This window comes from Ochlerotatus camptorhynchus, unplaced genomic scaffold, assembly GCF_037179485.1.
Source record: "Ochlerotatus camptorhynchus isolate MF236.1 unplaced genomic scaffold, CSIRO-AGI_Acam_v1.1 ptg000371l, whole genome shotgun sequence".
Classification (NCBI taxonomy): Eukaryota; Metazoa; Arthropoda; class Insecta; order Diptera; family Culicidae; genus Ochlerotatus; species Ochlerotatus camptorhynchus.
In genome coordinates this window covers 1,683,840-1,707,236 of record NW_027040859.1, presented here as the reverse complement: position 1 = coordinate 1,707,236, position 23,397 = coordinate 1,683,840, and the positions used below count along the sequence as shown (strand labels likewise).

Here is a 23,397-nt window from a genome sequence, read left to right as displayed (position 1 = left end):
GGAGGCTTTTTGGATAGCGGAAGATAAAGTGTTTATTGTGTTGTACCTTTTGACTATAGTTTTAAGATGTATTGTAATCCTCGGCTCTGTAAAGTTAATTCGGTTGAGCCTTATCAAATAAATTAATAAACGAGGACGATAGGATTACCGACGGCAGAGGACGATGGTGACGATAAAGTAGGACAAAAACGAAAGCCACAATAACAAAGTTGAAATTATTTGAAGCTCAAAAATATAAGAATTTTTTCAATCGTGTCAACCAATAGTTTATTATATGACCGACGGATAACGCAAACGTCTCAAATGTCAGAAAAATGTGTTCTATATTCTTACCGATTTTTCACGTCAAGAATTACAGCCGGAATTTGAATCCAACAATTAAATTAATTAATTAATTAATTTAGCTTTATTTAGGAGGCTTTCAGCCTTAGGCTGGTTCGCCTCCGACTCCAACAATTAAAAACAACATAACTGGAAAAACACCGTGGGGTCGCTGAAACATTTTTGCCACCTGCAGTTCCTATGCTAAATATCAGCGGTTTCGTTGGGCATTTCCAAGGGACTACAAGCTATCAGATTTGCACCGGCGAACGATTGTATATCAGGTCCCCCGCTAGCAGCATTCAACCAGTGGAAAAGTTGAATGGCGGAGTTGACGACTTCCACCAACAGCGTCTGACCCCAAGTAACATTTAACGCTTTATGAAGTACTACAAGGCTTCTATAAAACAACATTCATAAAACCCTGGTCAAGATAGCTTTGCTTTTATTACATCCACCAAAACCTCATTATCAATCTGTCTGGTTGACCCACCCTGAAGACATTTCGAGAATGACGCATCAAGCATCAATCAAGATAAATAGGGACAAATACATACCGATCGTGCCAAATTCATTGTTCAAAAATGAATCTGCCAAAATCGTCATAAATTTCCTCATCATTGAAGTGATAGAATTGCTAAAATTATTAAAACTCATATGGCTAAATGCGCTTCGGAAGATCGAAAAAAAATAAGTCCGCATTCGGAAAACTTTGATTTGACTTATTATTTTTAATTTAGGAAACAAAATAAAGTTATTTGTTACGTTAATCATTGCTGCCAGCCGAGACAATTGGATGATTTTCGTAATCTCTATAACTGCTCATTGATGAATGATGATGAGAATAAAGTTATGTTAAAAGAAAAACGTCTTAAAAAACGAAGATTGTAAAAAAAAAACAAATAGAATAATAACAATATGGCGATAGCATAAACATTAAATTTCTATTCTACTAGAAAAACTCTACCTACATAGTCAACAACCATATAATTGGCAAAACAAATTGTCAATTCAATGAAAGTTTTTGACACATCATTCATCTTCTTTTCTATTTACATGAGCAAGCGTCTTATTCGCCTTGACGACAGTAGCGTGCTGCCATCTGGTTTAAGTGAGATGAAAAGAGAGAAAGGATGTTTGTTTACATTCCTCCTCACACCGGATACCGGTTTTCAATTCCTTGGATTTTTGCATGAGGCAGCATGGCTTTTGAATGTCTTTATCGAAGTGGATGATTGGTATGGAGCGTTATTTAAAAAAATCAAGTTAAACGGAAAAAGGGGCGAATCAAGCCACTGCTCGATTTTGAAAATTAAAGGGGATACCGGCATTCGATTTCTTGTACTTTTTACATAAAGGTGCATGGTTTTTGAATGTCTTAATCGAATTTGCGGATCGTTGTAGATCGATATTTTGATAAATTTCAACTTTTAAGGGGAAAACGGGTGAATTAGGCTACTTCTCCAATTTGGATATACTGATGGGACACCGATACTGGATTCCTTGGACTTTTTTTACATAAGGTAGCATGGTTTTGAATGTATTTATTGAAGCTGTGTATTTTTATAGATCGAAATTTCAAAACATTTCAACTTCAAGAGCAAAACGGGCGTTTTGGGCGACTTCTCAATTTTTGAAAGTAAAAAGGATACCGGTAATCAATTCCTTGGACTTTTTTACATAAGGTAGCATGGGTTTTGAATATCTTAATCGAATTTGCGGATTGTTATAGAATGACATTAACAAAAATTCCAACTTTTAGGGGATTACGGGTGAATAAGGCAACTTCTCGATTTTGCATGTTAAAGGAGATACTGGTTCTCGATTCCTTGGACTTTCTTACATAAGGTAGCATGGTTTTGAATGTCTTTATCGAAGTTGTGGATTGTTATAGATCAAAATTTAAAAATATTTCATCTTATAGCGGAAAACGGTTGATTTGGGTCACTTCTTGATCTTTTACGTTGAAGGGATTACCGGCATTCGATTCCTTGGACTTTTTTTACGTAAGGTAGCATGGGTTTTGACTGCCTTTATCGAAGTTTTGGATTGTTATTGATCGATATTTTGAAAAATTTCAATATTTAGGGGAAAACGGGTGAATTAGGCCACTTTTTGATCTTTAACATGAAAGGAGATAACGGCATTCGATTCCTTGGACTTTTTTACGTAAAGCAGCTTGGTTTTTGAATGTCTTTATCGAAGTTTTGGATTTTTTTTTTTTTTTTTTAAATGCGTTTATTTTTCCAGGCTCATTTGCCGTAGCTTTGCGGAGCCGATATTCATTGTTTGGATGACAAAATTTCTTAAAACTAACGTTAGTAAAGCGGGGGCCGATTACTCGCGGCTATCTCGAGGTTAGGGGTAACAAATTGTAACAAATGGATGGCAGGGTAGGGATTGAGAACACAAGGTTTGGAGAGCAATGTGCTTTTTATCTCGAACTAAGCGACCAACTGACGAAAAAGACAAACATGGGGGTACACCGATGGGCAGCTAACAACTTGGGGGAACACAAGATGACACTAACTACTAAATCCTCAGATCGATCCGTTTTAAAAACACATAAATTAAATTAAAATATTCGAGATCTCGGCTCGCCAAGATGTCTCTAACGGGCCGCATAGGTTGTTTTCCTCGGGCCCTGAGGGATGCGGATAACTCGGATCTAGCAACACAATGTAGGGTGCATGACCAAAGCACGTGGTCGATATCGTGATAGCCACTACCACAAGCGCACAAATTGCTGCCTGCGAGCCCGATTCGGAAGAAATGCGAGTCTAACGAGTAGTGATTGGACATGAGCCTTGATATGACACGTATAAAGTCACGGCTCATGTCCAATCCTTTGAACCATGGTTTGTTCGACACCTGTGGGAGAATAGAATGTAACCATCTTCCCAGATCACTCTCATTCCATTTTTGTTGCCAGTTGGTGAGGACGTGCTGACGGGTAATTGAGAAAAATTCCGCAAAGGCGATTTGTCGATCAAAAATATCGCCTTCCATAGCGCCCACCTTAGCTAGCGAGTCCGCTTTCTCATTACCCGGAATTGAGCAATGAGATGGGACCCAAGCTAAGGTGATAGTATAGGAGCAGTTAGATAAAGTACTCAATTTTGCTCGGATTTCGGTCAGGAAATACGAGGAGTGCTTCATCGGCCTCATTGATCGAATAGCCTCCAACGAGCTAAGGCTATCAGTAAAAATAAAATAGTGATCAGATGGTAGTGAGGCAATTTGCTCTACTGCGTAAAATATGGCTGCGAGTTCCGCAACGTATACGGAACAGGGTTTTTGCAGTTGATATGAGGCGCTATGAAATTCGTTGAATACTCCAAATCCAGTGGAAGCGTTTATAGTTGACCCATCTGTGAAAAAACTCTTATTGTTACTAACATGGTGGTACTTGTTTGCAAAAATTAAGGGAACAACCATCGATCGATGGTGATCTGGTATTCCACGGATTTCTTGCAACATGGTCAGATCAAAATTTACAGAGGAACTATAAAAGTCTTGGAGGCAAACACGAGAGGAATTGAATGAAGAAGGGCCAATCTCCAGCGTCATGTACTCGTAATAGAGACTCATGAATCTTGTTTGAGGATTTCTGTCGAGCAGCTTCTCAAAGTTTTCTATTACTAATGGGTTCATTACTTCACAACGGATAAGAAACCGGAAGGACAGTTCCGCGAAACGATCTGTCAGTGGGAGAACACCCGCAAGTACTTCGAGGCTCATCGTATGCGTCGAGTGCATACAGCCAAGCGCGATTCGGAGGCAACGGTATTGAACCCGTTGCAGCTTCAGGATATGTGTTTTTGCCGCGGATTGAAAACAGAAGCTACCGTACTCTAGAACCGACAAGATGGTTGTTCGATACAACCTGATCAGATCTTCTGGGTGTGCTCCCCACCAAGTTCCAGTAATTGTACGAAGAAAATTGATTCTTTGTTGGCATTTTTGTTTCACATACGCAATATGTTTTCCCCATGTGCTTTTGGAATCGAACCAGACACCTAAATACTTGAAAGATATACTTTGAGTGATTGTTCTACCCTTTAGTTGAAGCTGTAACTGTGCAGGATGATGCTTCCTAGAAAAAACAACCAACTCAGTTTTCTCCGGAGAGAATTCGATACCCAGCTTCATAGCCCAAGTAGACAAATTGTCTAAGGTATCTTGCAATGGTCCTTGCAGGTCCGGTGCACTTGGCCCTATAACGGATACAACGCCGTCATCTGCAAGCTGCCTTAGCGAGCAATTTTCATCAAGACAACCATCAATGTCTTTTACATAAAAATTATAAAGAAGGGGGCTTAAACATGAGCCCTGGGGGAGACCCATGTAACTAATTCGTGAAGTTGTCGAGTTTCCATGAGAGAAGCTCATATATTTCTCAGACAACAAGTTGCTCAAATAGTTGTTCATAATTGGTGAAAGCCCACTATCGTGGAGTTTATCCGAAAGGACATCGATACAAACAGAATCAAAAGCCCCCTTAATGTCCAAGAAAACTGAACCCATTTGCTGTTTTTGCGCATAGGCCAGTTGAATTTCAGTTGAAAGCAACGCAAGACACTCGCTCGTTCCTTTGCCTCTCCGAAATCCAAATTGCGTATCTGAAAGTAAACCATTCGACTCGACCCATTTGTCTAGACGAAAAAGAATCATTTTCTCCAACAATTTCCGTATACAGGACAGCATCGCGATGGGACGGTACGAGTTATAATCCGACGCGGGTTTACCGGGTTTTCGAATGGCGATAACTCTTACTTGCCTCCAGTCATCCGGAACAATGTTGTGCTCCAGAAATTGATTGAATAAGTTCAACAAGCGTCTCTTCGCGACATCTGGGAGATTTTTAAGCAAGTTGAACTTGATTCTATCCATTCCTGGAGCTGAATTGTTACATGAAAGGAGAGCAAGTGAGAATTCCACCATCGAAAACGGGGAATCTATTTCGTTATTACCCGACGGACGATCACGAACGTTGGTTTGAACCGACACCGAATCCGGGCAAACTTTCCGCGCGAAGCTGAATATCCAACTGTCCGAGTACTCCTTGGGGGTTATTCCGAGAGTCGAAATGTCGTTTGTCACTAGCGAAGTTTGAAAAGTCACGTCGTGGTGACGTGACTCTCTGTGCAAATCAAATGGAGAGTCACGTCACCACGACGTGACTTTTCTCACTTCACTAGTGACAAAAATCACTTCGACTCTCGGAATAACCCCACTTGTCTTCGTTAATCGGTGATGACGCGTTTCGCATTCTCCTGCCGACATTCCAGAGTGTTCTCATGGAAGTCTCTCGCGACAAACCATCGACGAACCGACGCCAGTAACCGCGTTTTTTTGCTTTAATTAAGTCCTTAAAAGTTTTCTCGAGGTCGGTGTACCGCTCGAAATCCCCGACCTTGCCGTGTTTGCGGAACCGTTTAAACGCGGCGGACTTCTCGCTGTTCGCGTCGGTGCAGTCCTTATCCCACCACGGGGTGGGAGGTCGCTTGCGGACGGAAATACCCGGAACACGTTTCGTCTGTGCTCGCAGCGCAGAATCGATGATAAGACGCGCGAGAAAGGAGTACTCGTCCAGCGGAGGAAGTACGTCAACCGATTGGCTGGCATCAAGAACCGCGGTCGCGAATTTTCGCCAGTCAATGTTTTTTGTAAGATCGTACGCGATGTCGACCGAACGAGTAGAAGATGAACCATTGGTAATAGAAATTTTGATTGGCAAATGGTCACTACCGTAGGGATCTTGAATTACTTTCCACGAGCAATCCAACGATAGTGAACTCGAACAAAGTGAGAGGTCTAATCTGCTTATTTTTGCTGGAGGTTTGGCTACTCGTGTTGCTTCCCCGGTGTTCAGAATTGTCATTTTGAAGAAGTCGCACATGTCGTATATCAAGGTTGAGCGGTTGTCGTCGTACAGTTCCCCCCAGCCTGTACCGTGAGAGTTAAAATCTCCCAAGATCAACCGTGGCTCCGGCATAGCCGTGCAGATATCCGAGAAACTTTGACGAGAAATCGCAGTTCGCGGTGGAAGATATACTGAGGCAATACTGAGGCATTTACCTCGAATATTAACCTGACATGCAACAACTTCAATGCCTGTCACCGAGGGCAGATCGATTCTGTAGAAGGAATGGAGCTTGTTGATCCCCAGAAGCACCCCTCCATACGAATCTGCGCGGTCAAGGCGAATAATGTTGTAATCGTGGAAAGCAAGATCGTTGTCTGAAGAGAGCCATGTTTCACAAAGGGCAAATGCATCAGAAAGTGAGTTGTTAACTAAAAATTTAAATGTGTCAAGTTTTGGCATAAGACTTCTACAGTTCCACTGAAGAACAGAGATCATATCCCCGACCTCATTCGGAGAATTATCCATCGAAAGATATGATCGATGCAAGGAAGGACCACCTAGAAGCTAGTTGCTTCAAAAGAGTTTTCACCATTGGCAGCACTAAATTAATAATGCTCCTCGTTGAGTCAGATACATTGAATATACTGATGAAGCTATCCACAATACCAGAAAACGTGAACATGGGGGCATGTTCTTGCTTATTATTCAGCTGCTTTTCTGGCCGAAAAACTGGGACATCTGGGGTTTTAGATGCTCCTGGAAGTGACGGAAAGTTCTTGTCATAATTACAAGGTTTAAAACCCGGTGGAATGGGTTTCGGTGTATTTCCGTTACCTCTTGATTTTTCCAAGGTGGAAGGGTGGTCCGTACGAGTGGCCTTACGAGGCTTTTCGGTGGTGTGTTGTTTTGCTCGTTTTCTCGTATTGCCTTTAAAGACAAACGGACTACCCTCACCGCCCTCTGAGTCAGAGTCTAGATCATCAACTGGCAAAATGGAGAACGTGTTACTGTTTTTTGGTGTGGTCTGAGAAGATGAAGCGGTATTCTTCAAGAGTTCTGCTAGTGTTCTCTTGGAGCGAGCTTGCAGAGACCGCTTAAGTTTTTCTCCCTGCTGTTTATACCTCGGGCAGTTAGTCAGGGTATGCAGGCTCTCCTTGCAGTACACGCATTTTGGTGGAGCACCGCAAGGGCCCTCTTGATGTTGCTCGCCACACTGATCGCAGCGTGGTTTGTTCGAGCAGTAGTCCGATGTATGACCAAGTTGTTTACATTTCGAGCAGTTCATTACCCGAGGTACAAACAGACGTACAGGCAGCCGAACCTTGCCAATAGCGACGTAGTGAGGTAACGCTGAACCCGAAAACGTCACACGAAACGAGTTTGACAAGGAATAAGTTTTTTTGGAGCCTACTACGGATACTGACTGCATTTGAAGGCAGTCCAATATCTTCACCTTCGGCAGAGCACGGTTTTTAAAGATTCCGAAGGAATCGGGACCCAAGAAATCATCACTAGTCAAACTCGCTTCGGTGACCACTCCTTCAATTTCTACCTCACTACTGGGTATGTAGACTCGGTATTCCAATGAAAAAAGCTCGCACGCAACAATTTGGTTAGCCTGCTTCCGGTCATCAACGGTAACGCGCAGTTTTATTGGTGTTACCTTGAAAATATCGGTAACGGCCGAAAAATGTGTTGTTAGATCCTTAGAGATCCTCGGAATGTTCAAAGGTTTTTGTTTGGGCCGGAAAAAAACAACCCATGGGCCTTTCGAGGCTTCTGGGTAAGCCTTTAGGCGGGGGAGCGCAGAGGTTTTTGGGGGCAATGGTGTGGGGGGTGCAGGTGGACGAGGAGGAGATGGTGGGGGAGAGGGTTGTGGGCGATACCTTTTCTTGGGATATGCTCCAGTATTTTTGCTGGAGAGCGAGTCAACTGGAACGTCAAGGGTTTCCATTTCCACAACTTCCTCGAGACTTTCGTGTGAGGTGGAATTAAGAGTTTCGTCGTCTGAGATGGAAAGCGACCATCCCCCGCCTTTATCATTTTCATCCATTGCGGTTAAATATCGCCGCAATGGTGTTTTTTGTAAAAAATTTTACAAATAATTGCAGTAATTTCAAATAATATCAAAAATAGAAAAAAAAAATATATATATAGTTTCACTCTACTAACGAGTAATACATGCAAAGAAAAAAAAATCAAAAAAAAAATAAAAAAAAAAAATAATGATTATATACTATTTACAGAGTTTTGGATCACCCTAAGTAATACAAAAATAATAATAATAAAAAAAAATCAAGAAAAAAAAATCAAGCGAAAAAAAAATTGGATTTTTGGATCACCCTAATTAAACACCAATCTAATATTGGACCAGGGAAACAAGGAAGATGCTATACTGGCGAGAACAATACAAACGACACGATTTATACCTAACGCACTGAGGCGGCAGCAGACTGGAGAGATATAATTGTTTGATCCAACGGCTGCAGAGTCAATAACCTCGATGCTGGTGTGCCTCGGTCGACTCGGTAGGCAATATGACGCTCTTTCGTTGTTGCTATCGATGGGGTGATGTACCGATAGTGGTGATGATTTTGCTGATGATGTTGCGATGATGCTGGGTTAAAGCTGAACCGTAATGAAAGCACTCGGCATATCATTAACGGCTTCCTCACTCGCGCACTAGTCGTCTAAACACTATGCCAATTAACTTTGGCGAGAAAAAACCCTCGCGTGGGGAAAAACTCAAAACTCAAATGATAGTGTCGTACAACGAGACCGATACGACTTGATCGGCTCAGCGTGCGAGACGGAATGGAAGTTTTGGATTGTTATTGATCGAAATTAAAAAAAAAATCAACTTATAGGGGAAAACGGGCAATTTGTGCCACTTCTCGATCTTTGACGTTAAAGGGGTTACCAGCATTCAATTCCTTGGACTTTTTTACGTAAGGTAGCATGGTTTTTGATCGCCTTCATCGAAGTTGCGGATTGTTATTGATCGAAATTAAAAAAAATGCAACTTATAGGGGAAAACGGGCAATTTGTGCCACTTCTCGATCTTTGACGTTGAAGGGATTACCAGCATTCGATTCCTTGGACTTTTTTTACGTAAGGTAGCATGGGTTTTGACTGCCTTTATCGAAGTTTTGGATTGTTATTGATCGATATTTTGAAAAATTTTAATATTTAGGGGAAAACGGGTGAATTAGGCCACTTTTTGATCTTTAACATGAAAGGGGATAACGGCATTCGATTTCTTGTACTTTTTTACGTAAAGCAGCTTGGTTTTTGAATGTCTTTATAGAAGTTTTGGATTGTTATTGATCGAAATTAAAAAAAAATCAACTTATAGGGGAAAACGGGCAATTTGTGCCACTTCTCGATCTTTGACGTTGAAGGGGTTACCAGCATTCAATTCCTTGGACTTTTTTACGTAAGGTAGCATGGTTTTTGATCGCCTTCATCGAAGTTGCGGATTGTTATTGATCGAAATTAAAAAAAATGCAACTTATAGGGGAAAACGGGCAATTTGTGCCACTTCTCGATCTTTGACGTTGAAGGGATTACCAGCATTCGATTCCTTGGACTTTTTTTACGTAAGGTAGCATGGGTTTTGACTGCCTTTATCGAAGTTTTGGATTGTTATTGATCGATATTTTGAAAAATTTCAATATTTAGGGGAAAACGGGTGAATTAGGCCACTTTTTGATCTTTAACATGAAAGGAGATAACGGCATTCGATTCCTTGGACTTTTTTACGTAAAGCAGCTTGGTTTTTGAATGTCTTTATCGAAGTTTTGGATTGTTATTGATCGAAATTAAAAAAAAAATCAACTTATAGGGGAAAACGGGCAATTTGTGCCACTTCTCGATCTTTGACGTTAAAGGGGTTACCAGCATTCAATTCCTTGGACTTTTTTACGTAAGGTAGCATGGTTTTTGATCGCCTTCATCGAAGTTGCGGATTGTTATTGATCGAAATTTAAAAAAATGCAACTTATAGGGGAAAACGGGCAATTTGTGCCACTTCTCGATCTTTGACGTTGAAGGGATTACCAGCATTCGATTCCTTGGACTTTTTTTACGTAAGGTAGCATGGGTTTTGACTGCCTTTATCGAAGTTTTGGATTGTTATTGATCAATATTTCCAAAAATTTCAACTTATAGGGGAAAACGGGTGAATTGGGCCACTTTAAGATTTTTGACATCAAAGAGGATACTGGCATTCGATTCCTTAGACTTTTTTACGTAAGGTACAATGGTTTTTTAATGTCTTTATCGAAGTTGCAGATTGTTATAGATCGATATTTTCAAATATTTCTCATTTATAGGGGAAAAAGGGAGAAATCGGACGTTTCCTTCCATTTTTCCGGAAAGGGGTTGGCACCATGAGATTCCCCGAAATTTTTTGCATAAGATTCACTATCTTCCGTAAGCTGAAAACCCGTTTCTGAATTGCGTCTGTTTTTTTGCTCGAAATAAGCCACTGTGATTGTTTCGATTTTGTCCCCAGTGTGGAATGGTTTGCATTGAAATAATGCATTTTACAAGTATGTTGTCTTCGGAGGAAATGTTCCTAACAATATTGTGAAACAATCTACGGGAGTGAAATATGACCTTTCATACAAAATAGTTGTGCAATTGATCAGCAAAGTTAGCGACCACTATGAGTGTGGTCCAAAAATTAATCTTAGAAAGTGGTTTAAAGAAAATTTAAACAATAAATAAATCTTTCAAAAATTGCTAGAGATAGCAATTTTAGTTCCTTAATTTTGCACGGAAGAGTTTTTTCGATTGAGCGCTGCATTATTTTGTAAAAAAAAACGATGAAGTGAGTCATTCTAAACCGATCTACTTTCACCTTAATCACACTTGTAGTGACGTCATAGCGTTGGTTTCGATCGGCGCTTGCATAGGAAATTTAATATGGATTATAGAATTAATGTATGTTACCAAAATTTATGAATGGTCTGCCGCTAGATCGAGATTTATTGATTATTGAATTATCACACTGTATGCCATGAAAAAGTAAGCAGCCTGTTTGTGAGTGTTTGCCTGTTTTCAAGTAAGGAGTTATCATAAAATAACAAATCGCCAGCTGATCTTTCCCGGCGACTTAGCAAAAGAATACAATCAAGCTAAATCATCAGGCAAAAATAGCTAGGATTTGTTTTACTTCTTATTTCGCAAATTTGCTTTCGAGTGTAAAGACGTTGTTGGCACAATTTTCCTAGTTAGAAATATTAAGTAAATGCCTTATTATAAGCAGCAACTTCTTTGCCGATGAAATTGCAGTTTCTGTGTCATTGTCTCATTGTCATTCCTGGATCAATTGTTGTTGCCAAAACTATACGAATTTACAAATGTTACAGGCTCTAGCTTTCAATTAAAAACTCTCTAATCGATATCATTTATAATTTTTCTCATCCATCAATTATCCAAAACGACCCAGACGGCGTTGGACAACATTACAATTGCAAATGAAGCTCCCCTCTTTTGAGACTGTTGGATTCGCAAGTGGAAACAATTTATTTATTTATTTATTCAGCTTTATGAAATGCCTTCAAGGGCATCCCGCCTTCCGCAAATCGTAAGTAAATGTTGATGTACTACGCATAAATTTGCTCCCGTCAAGAGCCACGTCGCGTCATTATTCACTCGAATCCCTCGTCGACAGTTGTTTTCCCCAGCTCTGAGGAAAATTCCCCAACCCTGGACATGGCAAAATTTGTATACAAAGTAAACCTGTGGATAGCTCTCAGAGATAGAAAATCTGTCACATTATTCTCACTTTGTGGGCTTGGATTCGGGACATAGGCTTTTCCTCCCTCGAGGAAGTTTGTTAATGGAAAACAGTGAAAAATATGATTCTCTTCGGGGAAGGACGCAATCCATGCCAAGTCGGATGGAAGCAATCAGACATTAAGTATGAATTTTATACAAACATGCACCTAAATATAGTGATTTATTCAACAAATGTCCCAAAATTAAACTTGGCAAGCCTCGTTGGATAAATAGACGACTCGTGCTGAAAAAATATTCATTTTCCAACTTGTTGCATAAATAACTATTTTGGTACTCAATGCTGAAAAGTGTTTTTTTTTTTGCACTCGAAAGTGTACCGAATAGAAAAAAAAGGTCGTTATATTATTCTAAAGTGTGACGAAAAGTAGCACTTTTCGGTATAGTGAGCCAAAAATAAAGCTATGTTCAAAGTTAATAATTGAAGGCACAAAACACACCCATGTCCGTTTCAGCATGGAATTCACTTAAAACAAACAACTGGCCGCGCTTGTTTGAATCGTCTTTTATTTTCGTACACATGCCACGGAGCTGGCGAACTGGCTGTTTGTTTTCCTGCTATGGAATATCAAACACATCCCAATTTCTCGTTATTGTTATCTCTTCTTACTCTGTCCTCTTCGAGCGGTTCCTTAGAAGGAGCGGAGCAGAAACCTCCCCATTCCAGCAAGGGGGCTATATTTTACAAGGCATTTTATATTTCATCATCAAAATACGACTCATCCCTACTCTCTTACCACTCTAATGCTATGTATGTGCCACATAGGCGACGGCGGCCGACAGCGCCGACGTCTTTCAAGCATAGCAGCAAGTCTACATGTATTTCATCCTACTCTCTGCAAGGAATAATATTAATATTAATAATATTAATATTCCATTCAATTCCAACTGCTACTTGCTATCTATCTTTCACGTGAAGTTCTTTGTTGCTCCAGTGAAATCCGTATTCATGTTTCGAACTCAATTGAAATGTAAATTGAGGGTGTATGTTTGTTGCGGCGAAAGATGAATGGTGTTCGTTGATGACAATTTTCCATGAAACCAGCCATTATTTCCGTTTAGCTTGAATCGTATTAAAAATTATGCTACTACCAATAAATTATTTCTACCCTAGACAACGATTATCTAACATGGAAGGATTGTCCAACAGGAGAAAACCTTTGTGTGAAGACTTTCCCGGATGGAAAAAAAAAACTTCCTGCAACGGAAACATCCCCCGCTCAATGACAAGAAAGCTAATAAATTAATAGATTATTCAATAAATAAATAAATAAATAAATAAGATAGTGGAAAAGGGGGAAAATTACAAAATAAATAATTACAGGCACATTTCTTCCGTCTTAATTTAACTCCAACTGGTATCTCTTAGCGTTACAGTTGCTTGTTCCTAAAGCGGCAATCCGCTACTCTGTGTCTCTTTCTACAGTCTCTACTAGCGAACAAACTAACAAACTGTGAAAGCTGGAAGGATAAAAGTTTTTCAACATGGAAGTAAATCCAATTTCGCTCCTTGACAGGATTCCACTTAAAAATCCATCATCCCTTCCAGCTGTGATAGCTGCTGTCTCGATTATCGCCACATCCTTCCATGGAGTGCCTAGCCGTTCGGAAAGCTTGCATCACCAGGTTTACTTTTTCTAAGTTTATCTCCTCGCCACCTTGTTCATTTGTTCGTTTGTTCCTGAAATCCCTTTGCATTGGCATCCATGGCAGATACCTGCCACCCTACAGCTTTCGTGCCTGAACCAGTTTGTTGATGTCGTTGAATGTTGTCACCATGGCCGGATTCGAGAGATCATGATAGTTGCCACAGTCCTTGTGCATTCGCTCGCAGTTGACGCCGTCCTGGCCATCCTTGGCCGCTCGCATGTACTTGAAGAACCGCAGAATGTCGGGATTGTCATTGGTCGGTTTGCGCAGTTCGTTCAGTTCCCTGGAGAGGGGAAGGGGGTGGAAACAAGAAGAGAAATAAGATTAGGGTTGATAATTCATCATGCAGTTCTGTGAGATACACGAATGTGATGATGTACCGTAAAACGGGGTAACATTGATAATTTTTTGAAGTATTTTCTAAATATTTTTTTACATCAATTAATGTTCCTCAAATTTAATTTTTTTAAGCAAATACTGAGGATCCTAGAGTTAATTCGTTAGTAATATGTTTAACGAAAATTATTGCATTTGCACTATCTTTTTATTATTGTGACCGAACATCAGTATTTTGATTTGGGGTTACTTTTATAATGCTCGATGAATGTAGAAAAACATGTGTGATTCTCAAACAATTTAGTTCAAGAAATATGAAACTTTGAATGAGTAAATAATCGGAAACATCATAAGCAATAATAAGACAACATTGAATTGGTGATTGCTATATCAGTAATACATTTCATAAGTGATGGATTGAGTGCTTTTTCAAACAGACAAAAAGCAAGAAAATTGTTTTTCAATATGTTTGGCAAACATGTAACACAAACTAGATAAAAATTAAATGCAATATCAAGGGAAATGCCCTAAGCTACAAAATGGAACCAATGTTTCTAATTCGGAAAAAAAGGCAGAGAGTAAATAAAATCATTATATTCTACTATCAAATTTACCCGCAGTATCAAGATACTAGAGATGAGCGATCCGCTCCCGAGCTGTTCTAAAGACCCGATTCACTGAAGTGAGCTGATGACCTGCGATTCATTTTTTTAGAAACCGCAGCTCATCAGCACACTGTTATCACAAATCTAAACCATTCAATCCGTCACTTAGAGCGGAATTTATCAAAAAAGCACGCATTGATCTTTTTTTTTTAATTTATATTTATTTATTTATTTATTTACTTGTATACTTGTAGAGTACGAGTTTTCTCTTATAAATTTCTACAATCGGTTTCTTCGTTGTTCACACCACAAATGCAATTCAATCCACTTTAACAAAAAGGTTCAAAACATAACTTACTTTAATACAAAACTACTTTTAAATATATGCTATTCCAAACCTCAACCCTTTGCTCATTCCATTCCATTCAATTCCCTCCACTGAACCAGTTCAAACTCTCACGGTAGAATCCTGCAGCTGATTGTATAGATTGAATGTAAGTAGGAAGCTGATTCCATAGTATAATTGCACGAACAAAAAAGGTACTACCGTAATGAGAGGAGTTATGCTGCGGTACTACGAAGTGTCTTACTCGAGCGCTTCTGAATGGTTGTAATTTTTCATGAAGATAGTTTGGGCCATGATGTATAATTTTGAATCTCAGTTTAAAGAATTCATAAAATGGGCAGCCCAAAAGCTGCCGTTGTAAGTGTGTTACTCTAGCGTACCTTGACAAATTGGAAACCCAACGTACGCAGTGATTTAAGGCAACTCTTAAACGATCCAAAGCATTAGCAGAAGCATTTAAAATCAGTTCAAGTCCATACGAAAAATGTGGTTTCAAAAGAGAGCTGAAAAGCTTGATTTTGGTTGATACCGATAACATAGCAGCCGTTAGCCTTAAATGTCGTAATCCAGCATAAATCTTTCCACATTGGGAATTTACTTGAGAATCCCATTCTAAATCATTTTGTAATATTATACCGAGATTAGAAGCCTTGTTAACAAAGTCAATAATATCATTATTTATAAAAAGATTTGGTAACTCAATGCGTGTCTGCCGTTTGGAAATAAACATCGCTTTTGTTTTAGATGAATTTATCGGAAGCAGATTTCTTGAAGACCATAGCGATACACACTTCAAATCATTATTGATTAGACGAGCTATTTCTTCTACAGATGCATCAATTGAACAGAGGTATAATTGAACATCATCCGCAAACATGTGGATCAAACAGACTTGCAATACTGACTGAAGGTCATTGATGAATAATGAAAATAAAAGAGGACCCAATACTGACCCTTGGGGTACACCTGATAATATATTAATGGGAGCCGAAAGATTACCTTCAATATCCACCACTTGAGTGCGAGCACTTAAATACGAATTGATCAAAGAAACAGCTTCACGACAGAATCCGAACTGGTGTGATAATTTCTTCAGTAGTTTGACGTGTGAGACCCTGTCAAAAGCTTTAGAGAAATCAATCAAAAGTAAAAAAGCAACTTCTTTTTTATCAATTAATTTATGGATATCATCATGCACCTTAAGAAGTGATGAAGTTGTACTGTGCCCTGACCTAAAACCTGATTGGTAAGGGCTGAGTAAGTTAAATCGGTTAATATACTCTTGAATCTGAGATTTAAGAATCTTTTCAAAGGCTTTAGATAATGAACATAGGATACTGATTGGGCGAAGGTTATTCAAGCTAGTGCCTGCAGGCTTTTTCCGAATTGGAATAACTTTTGCGGTTTTCCATGCACGAGGAAATCTAGCGGTCGAAATGAACAAGTTGAACAGGTAGGAAATCGGAGTTATTACGAAGGGTAAAATCAATTTGATGAACTTTAAAGGAACACCATCCATACCAATCGCGTTGGATGAAATTGATAAAATTGCAGACAAAATTTCCAAATCAGTGCAAGGAGAAAAATTGAAACCTTCAGGATTCAGTGGTGGTATCGTCGGTTATTCAGGATCTATCGTAAAATTTTCACCAAAAAAGGCATTAACTTCATCACTAGTATTATGAATCTTCCCACTGCTATTAGAGTTTCTGGCAACATTCAAATGTTTAAGTTTTTTCCACAGCTCTTTACTAGAGTTAGCAGCTTCCAAGCCACTGCTCAAAAAATTTGATTTAGCCTTATTTATCAGACTGGTTACCTGATTACGAAGTCTTCTAAACTGAATATGATACGATTCAATTCTACTTGATATCCAAAGTCGATATGCAATGTCTCTCGCAATCATTGCATTCAATATATCATTGTTGAACCACATCGCATTGGGCTTGGACCGCACAGATCGCAGAGGAACGAAATTTTCGAAAAGATCAACTATGTGTGCATTGAAGAACTCGAGTGCCAAGTCAGAATCACTAATACTATATAACGGGGACCAATCAAAATTTTTCAACGTACTTTGTAGTAGAGGGTAGTCAATACGATTATAAGCCCTAAATAACTTAGGGAGATCCAACTTTCTACGAGATATATTAAGTGATGAAAACATTATATCGTGTTGAGAAAAACCAGGAGCAGCAACTTGATTGAAATTTAGAACAAAATCAGTATCGTTAGTTATCAGTAAATCAATCAGTGAACTTCCACCAGAGTAAAAGTGCGTTGGTTCATTGTTGACAATGTTTAATCCAAAATTTTCCAGAACACTGCAAAAGCGTGAAGTTCTAACGCTGGTTTTACTCACATCAATGTTGAAATCTCCAATCAAAATAACATTCGAATAATTAAGTGACAGTTCGGAAAGCTTTTGATCTAGCAAACTAGAGCAGTCAAATCTAGGTGGCGAATAAATAGCACCGAGGAGAAATAATTTATTGTTTACTCGAACTTCAATAAACATGTATTCGGTTCGATTACAGTCTTCCAATTCCGTTAGAGAATCAGAGACAGCAATAACTCTGCAATCAAGATCTAGTTTGTGATAAATACAAATGCCCCCCCCCCCCCCTCTGCTGTACTTGCGATCGTTCCTTAAAACTCGGTAACCATCCACGGCAATTAAATTATCGTCAATACTTTCATTTAACCAGGTTTCAGATACGCAAATAATATCAACTTTGCTACTAGCAAAACAATGCTTAAATTCGTTGAATTTGCTTAATTGACGAGCACACAAACTTTGCACATTCATATGACATACGTTCAAGCAATCATCCAGTAGCGCCACATTCATAACAGCTCGTGGGATATCAGCAATACCTTGTCCTGTCCGTGCAATATTAATCTGATTAACCGACATCGAGAAACAGAAACATGATCAACAGTGAGAGCATGAACCGGAAAAGTAGATTGAAGGAAGGGAATGGAAAGAGCATCGAGTCAAAGAACAAAACAACATACATTTCTATCGTTTTCGTTAATATTCTACTCATCTGATAATATGATGTACGATCGCTCACTCAATTGAAGTCGATAAAACGCAACAATGTCTGCTTCGGCGGTGACTATGGTGATGGAGTGAGACAACGGGAACAACGGCAGCAACAGCAACAACAGCAACAGCAACAACAGCAACAGCATCAGTTATAAACAACGCCCATGATGATTTATCCGAGGTCCAACGATGTCTAACTTTTAGGAGGGAAGATATCAAGGATAATTGTAGGAACGGAGTCATGGAAAAATCAATGAAGGAATAAATGAAATTCGTAGGAAAGGGTTTGGTATAGACGGCTTTAATGATGTTGATGTTTGATCGATCCGTACTCCGCCAACTGGTCCACGTAGTAAATCGGCAGAGCTGGAACGTCTTCAGTCGGCTTCACAAAAATGATCCCATCCTTGGAGAAAACATGATGAATCTTCCCAGAACGTTTCAGCTTAAGAGCAGTCCCTTTGATGTAACGAGCTGATTCGGTGAGATTCTCATTTATGTAGATGCGTCTGTCAACGTCGTATCCAAGCTGAGTCAAGTTCAAATTCTTCCTAGCGAAATAGTGATGGAAAAATTCATCCCTGGATGCTCTGAAGGCAAACTGGATCAAAATTGGTGGTGTTGCACCCGCAACAATAGGTGTTCGAGCCAATCGTTTGGTATAAACAACTGGGGCATTCGTATCACTGTATTCAAGCGCAGCTGCAACTTTCTGAACTAGAGCACTAGTGTTCTCCATGGGGCTGTAGGGTACTCCAGTCAAAATAAGATCGTTTGATTTCGGCAATCTGTTAACAGCATCCTTGTTTTTCAGCACATCCAATTCCGTTTTTGCATGAGATTCGTTTAGCCGATTTAAATCACGGGCGTAGTCGGCCTTCAGTTGGTGCACCTCTTCACGCAGTGTAGCAATTTCACAAACAACGGCTTTATTGCTTGACTCGATCTTCTGTTCGATTTTCGTGTTTCCATCATCGATCATCTGTTTTATTCGCACCAACAGATTGTCGAAGGTTTCGTCTTGTTCTTCGTTCTTATCCAAGTCTTCCCTCGATCGTCTTTTGTTTTGGTTGTCACTTTTGGAACCGGTTGACAAAGCGAGCGTAGATTTACTCATCTTTGTAGTAACAGCACGAGTCACTGCTCTGTTTGTGTTCATCCAGTGAGTGTTCAAGGTAGTGTGTAAGTAGAATGAGATAGCAGATGAACACAATTACGGTTCAGAGCCAATATGGAGTATACTGAATAGGCACATTTAGAAATACATTTTAATTTCACTAGCGTAGATAATGTTCTTGAACTCCACACTATTCAGGCATGTCTTCGCATAACGAGTCAGAATATCGAAGAGAAACGTTGCTTGAGGAGGTATTACAAGCCAAAAAACTTCATTGAAACGCGACCACGAACAACTCACATGCTACCACTACCACTACGTAGACCTTATCCAATCAAGTAGACCTGATCATTGAAGAGCCACCGCGTAAACCAAGATGCGCGCGTAATTCAACATGTACCCTCGATTAGACGATCTTTAATTTCTACTGGTATTATCCAATGCATTTACGTACCCGGCTCTTATCGCTGCTGTTATTCCTCCAGTATATGTGCTCTTACCTCTCCTCCCATCATTCTCTCCAGCTTATCAGCTCAGCTCCGGATCCGAATCATCGGTTCGAATGATTCACTGATCTTTTTTCTCTCGATTCGTCACGATTCAGCTCCGGATCCGGATCTAAGCTGATGATCTGGAGCTGAAGCCGAGAATACTGGGAGCAATTGTGTTGGAGAACCAAGGTTGATTCCGTCCCGAGCGATATTTCACGCGCGGGGCGAGATCTTGCGAATGTACGAGAGGAAGAGAAGTTGTCTCTCTCATTCCAACGCAAATTCTGCTCCGCTCCGCTAATGCCCGCTCAGATCTGAATACACCATTAGACTTATGATATCAGTGAGCTGATGAGCTGCGGTTCCTAAAAATAAGCCACGGGTCATCAGCTGACTTTTGTGAGTCGGGTCTATAGAACAGCTCGAGAGCCCATTTCTAGATCTGAGCTGATGATCTGGAGCTGAAGCCGAGAATAGTGAGAGCAAATCTTCGGAATTAACATCAGAAATCGGAATTACCATCAGAAATAAAATCTGTATGGAATGCATAGCTTGAGAAAAGGCGTAACATCGTGTAACACGATGTCGATCATATCATTGCGTGTGACATTTGTGTCAAAATTTCTATAATTTTATGGTGAGCTAAAGAGCTGTTTGAAAGAATCGACTCGCTTTAATGAGCTGGACGGGTCTGATCCGCTCAGCCAGATGAGCTATTTTGCCCACCTCTAAAAGATACCCCGTTTTACGGTACATACTTTAGTGGGTTGGCTTAGCAGTGTCAATGGGAATGTTTTAAGATGGAACACACAGGTGCCAAATTTCAGACCGAAATTTAGGTAGCAGATTGTCCGCCACAAAATAGTTACAATCCTGGTCGGACTCAATCTCAGTACCAATCTCATTCACTCTTGACTTGGAAACTGTAATAACGGACCGAAACGTTGGTAATAAAACCATAGTTTATAACCCCCTGAGACTGCTAAGTCAAACCAATGAAGTTCCCCGTGTTATTTTTTTTTATCAAATTCGTTTATTTGGAAGGCTCAATAACGTTAGCTTTACAGAGCCGATCATTCATTGTTCTCTGTTTGTATCAAAATTCACTTTATTCTATTCACTAGTAGGAGTTGGGCCGAATACTCGCGGCTTACCCGAGGTTAGAGGGGTACATTGTCGAAGGATCCTTGGGGTGGAGTTTCGTTGTCTCCTCAGAGTTGTAGGTATGGGTGGACGTTGGCCAGATTTGGATTTTCCAGATATAATCCCAAATAGAACCTAGATTATTTAATACTCTAGTAACCTCAAGTTCATGCACTGTCACAATGTTTCATTGTGATTAATCAACACTCAAAGGGGTAAAATATCAAATTTGGGGTGAATTTGAATGAAAGAGAACTTGGAGTGTAGAGCGTGCACTGGACGATTCTGAAGCCTGGCCAAGTGAGTGGGGTATGGGTTTATTTGATTGAATGTCATTTCCAATTTATAAATTGATACATTCAAACCATTGGCATTTGGTATTTGAGATAAGACAGAGATAGGATGCGGAAGGCCCACTTAGGGGAAGCGTAACCAATGTTATGGTTTCCATTTATTAAATAGTTTAGATAGGCTGGAAATGACAGGTTCATGGTGAGGGAACATACCATATGGTGCCCGTTCACTGATCAAAATCAGATTCACATCGTTGGACCCTGCCAACGAATAAGGGGATTGACGATGTTTTTCAAGTTTTATTTTGCATTTGCATATATTTGTCATAATTGAACCATTGATTTGTATGGGCTTGACGAATCATACATCTAACATAGTAGTAATTACAGTGTCGCAGGGCCGGCAGGGCTGATAACGGATCAAAACTAGCAAAGCTCTAACACTGGAATGATCCCAAAACTAACGCTCATTCATTGCACTTTGAGTCATAAAGTAGTTTTATTTAGTTTTGGGTGGACAGTTGCCAAAATCGGATTTTTTGTATAAATGTAATTCTATATTATTTTATAGTTTTGTAACCTCGAGTCCGCGTTCGGTCACAATTTATATTTTGATTAATCAACACTCAATGGCTAAAGTATGAAATTTGAGATGAATGTGAAACAAAGGGAACTTCGAGTGTAGTGCACTGCCCACCGGTTGATGCTGAAGTATGGCCAAGTACATAGGTGGATTAGGGTCTAATGATTTCTGAATGGACAATACAGTGCAGGTGGATATTTTATTTTGTACTCTCTACATTATAATCTTTGAATCAGTTTTAGGCTTTTGGGTTAACAGAGGCAGAGCGCGGAGGAAAAAAAATCTCTGTGTTTGAAGGAGTGTGAGTGTGCGAGTAGGTGTGAGTTATTCCAAGCATGTTTCTGGACTACATATGATACGGGTGAGAAAAGAGAATTGTGAAATTCCCTGCGCTTTCACTAAAGATGGGCGATCCACTCCCGAGCTGTTCTATAGACCTGATTCTCTAAAGTGAGCTGATGACCCGCGGTTCCTTTTTTAGGAATCACAGCTCATCAGCTCACTGATATCACAAGTCTAAACTATTCAATCCATCACTCATAGCCAGGGCTGCTTCCACTCACTTGCTATAAAGACATATTGTTTGGAATTATGCAATCATTAGATCATATAATGATATGTTGTACTTGGAAGTATCGAGAAGAGGGTGTAAAGTATGTGTCGACTCATAAAACCTGTCAATTTCGCTTTCAGAGCGTCACAATAAGCGATCTTATGATTCGTGAGCGTTCACTCAGAGGACTCATTACTCCACAGCCCAGTGGCAGGCGCGTAGGCAACATGTTATACCGTGACAGCGGGCCCAGCACAGCAAAATAAACGATTTGAGCCCGGGACATGCTGCCTACCGTCAAACGCTGCTGTTGGTATTGGCCTTGTCACTGGCCTGTTACTCCACTTACGCATTGAACCGTCACCGCGTAAACCAAGACGCGCGGGCAGTGATGCAAAATATCATGACACTCACGTGACATTCGTCTTCGCATCAACCGACTATCGCTGACATATCGTTTTGTCACGCAGTGAGAGTTAGAGCCATGGCAAACAACAATCACCAGTAATGGTCGCTGCTCACAAGCAAAACTTTACACTCGCTGCTGATGATAAAAAGCACAACGAAAACAGTGAAGACTTCTGCAGTACGATCATGAAAAAAAGCGAAACGACAGAAGAAAATGAAAACAATGCCTACGCATTCCAAGTTCGTCTCGGCAGGCGCGACTGTGTGAGTTACAAACAAAGCAGGCAACATGAAACGGAAACTGTTGGGTTCACTCACCAACACAGTCACATAAGCAAGCAAAGCAGCAACTGCTTCAAAGCGAGCACAGATGAGTGTCGTGATTGTCGGGAATGACCAGATTGGTGATGGATCACAACAGAAGACGACATTCAACAGTTGCTTTTTACTTCTTTCGTCAACTTGATAGATGCTCATGGAAAGAGCTTCGACGAGCTCATTGATAGGAATGTACAAAGCCTTACTACCATCAGCTGTTTGGCAATCGTGATTGTGATAGGTCGCAACTCTGCGCGCGGGTAATACAACATGTGCCTACTGATCGACAGCATCAACGGTAAAAGAAAACTTCCAAAATATGTGCATGTGCCACACGATATTAATTTTTTACTGGTATTATCCAAATTATTTATGTACCCGGCTCTTATTGCTGATGTTATTCCTCCAGCATATGTGCTCTCACCTCTCCTCCCATCATTCTCTGGGGGAGCGGAAGATCCGCACAAAAGCAAATAACCGAAAAGCGAAATGCAGCTCTCCAGCTTA

The 23,397-nt window shown here is 40.1% G+C and overlaps 1 protein-coding gene across 1 annotated transcript in view; it reads right to left on the bottom strand.

Annotated features, from left to right (window-relative positions):
- Nucleotides 1–13,360: 13,360 nt before the first annotated feature.
- Nucleotides 13,361–23,397, bottom strand: part of Osi24 (Protein) — a 33,453-nt gene continuing 23,416 nt past the window's right edge. Inside the window, exon 5 of the mRNA XM_065232726.1 lies at nucleotides 13,361–13,928. Coding sequence (XP_065088798.1) covers nucleotides 13,721–13,928 — 208 coding nt within the window. The 3' untranslated portion in view covers nucleotides 13,361–13,720. The remainder of the gene's footprint in view (nucleotides 13,929–23,397) is intronic.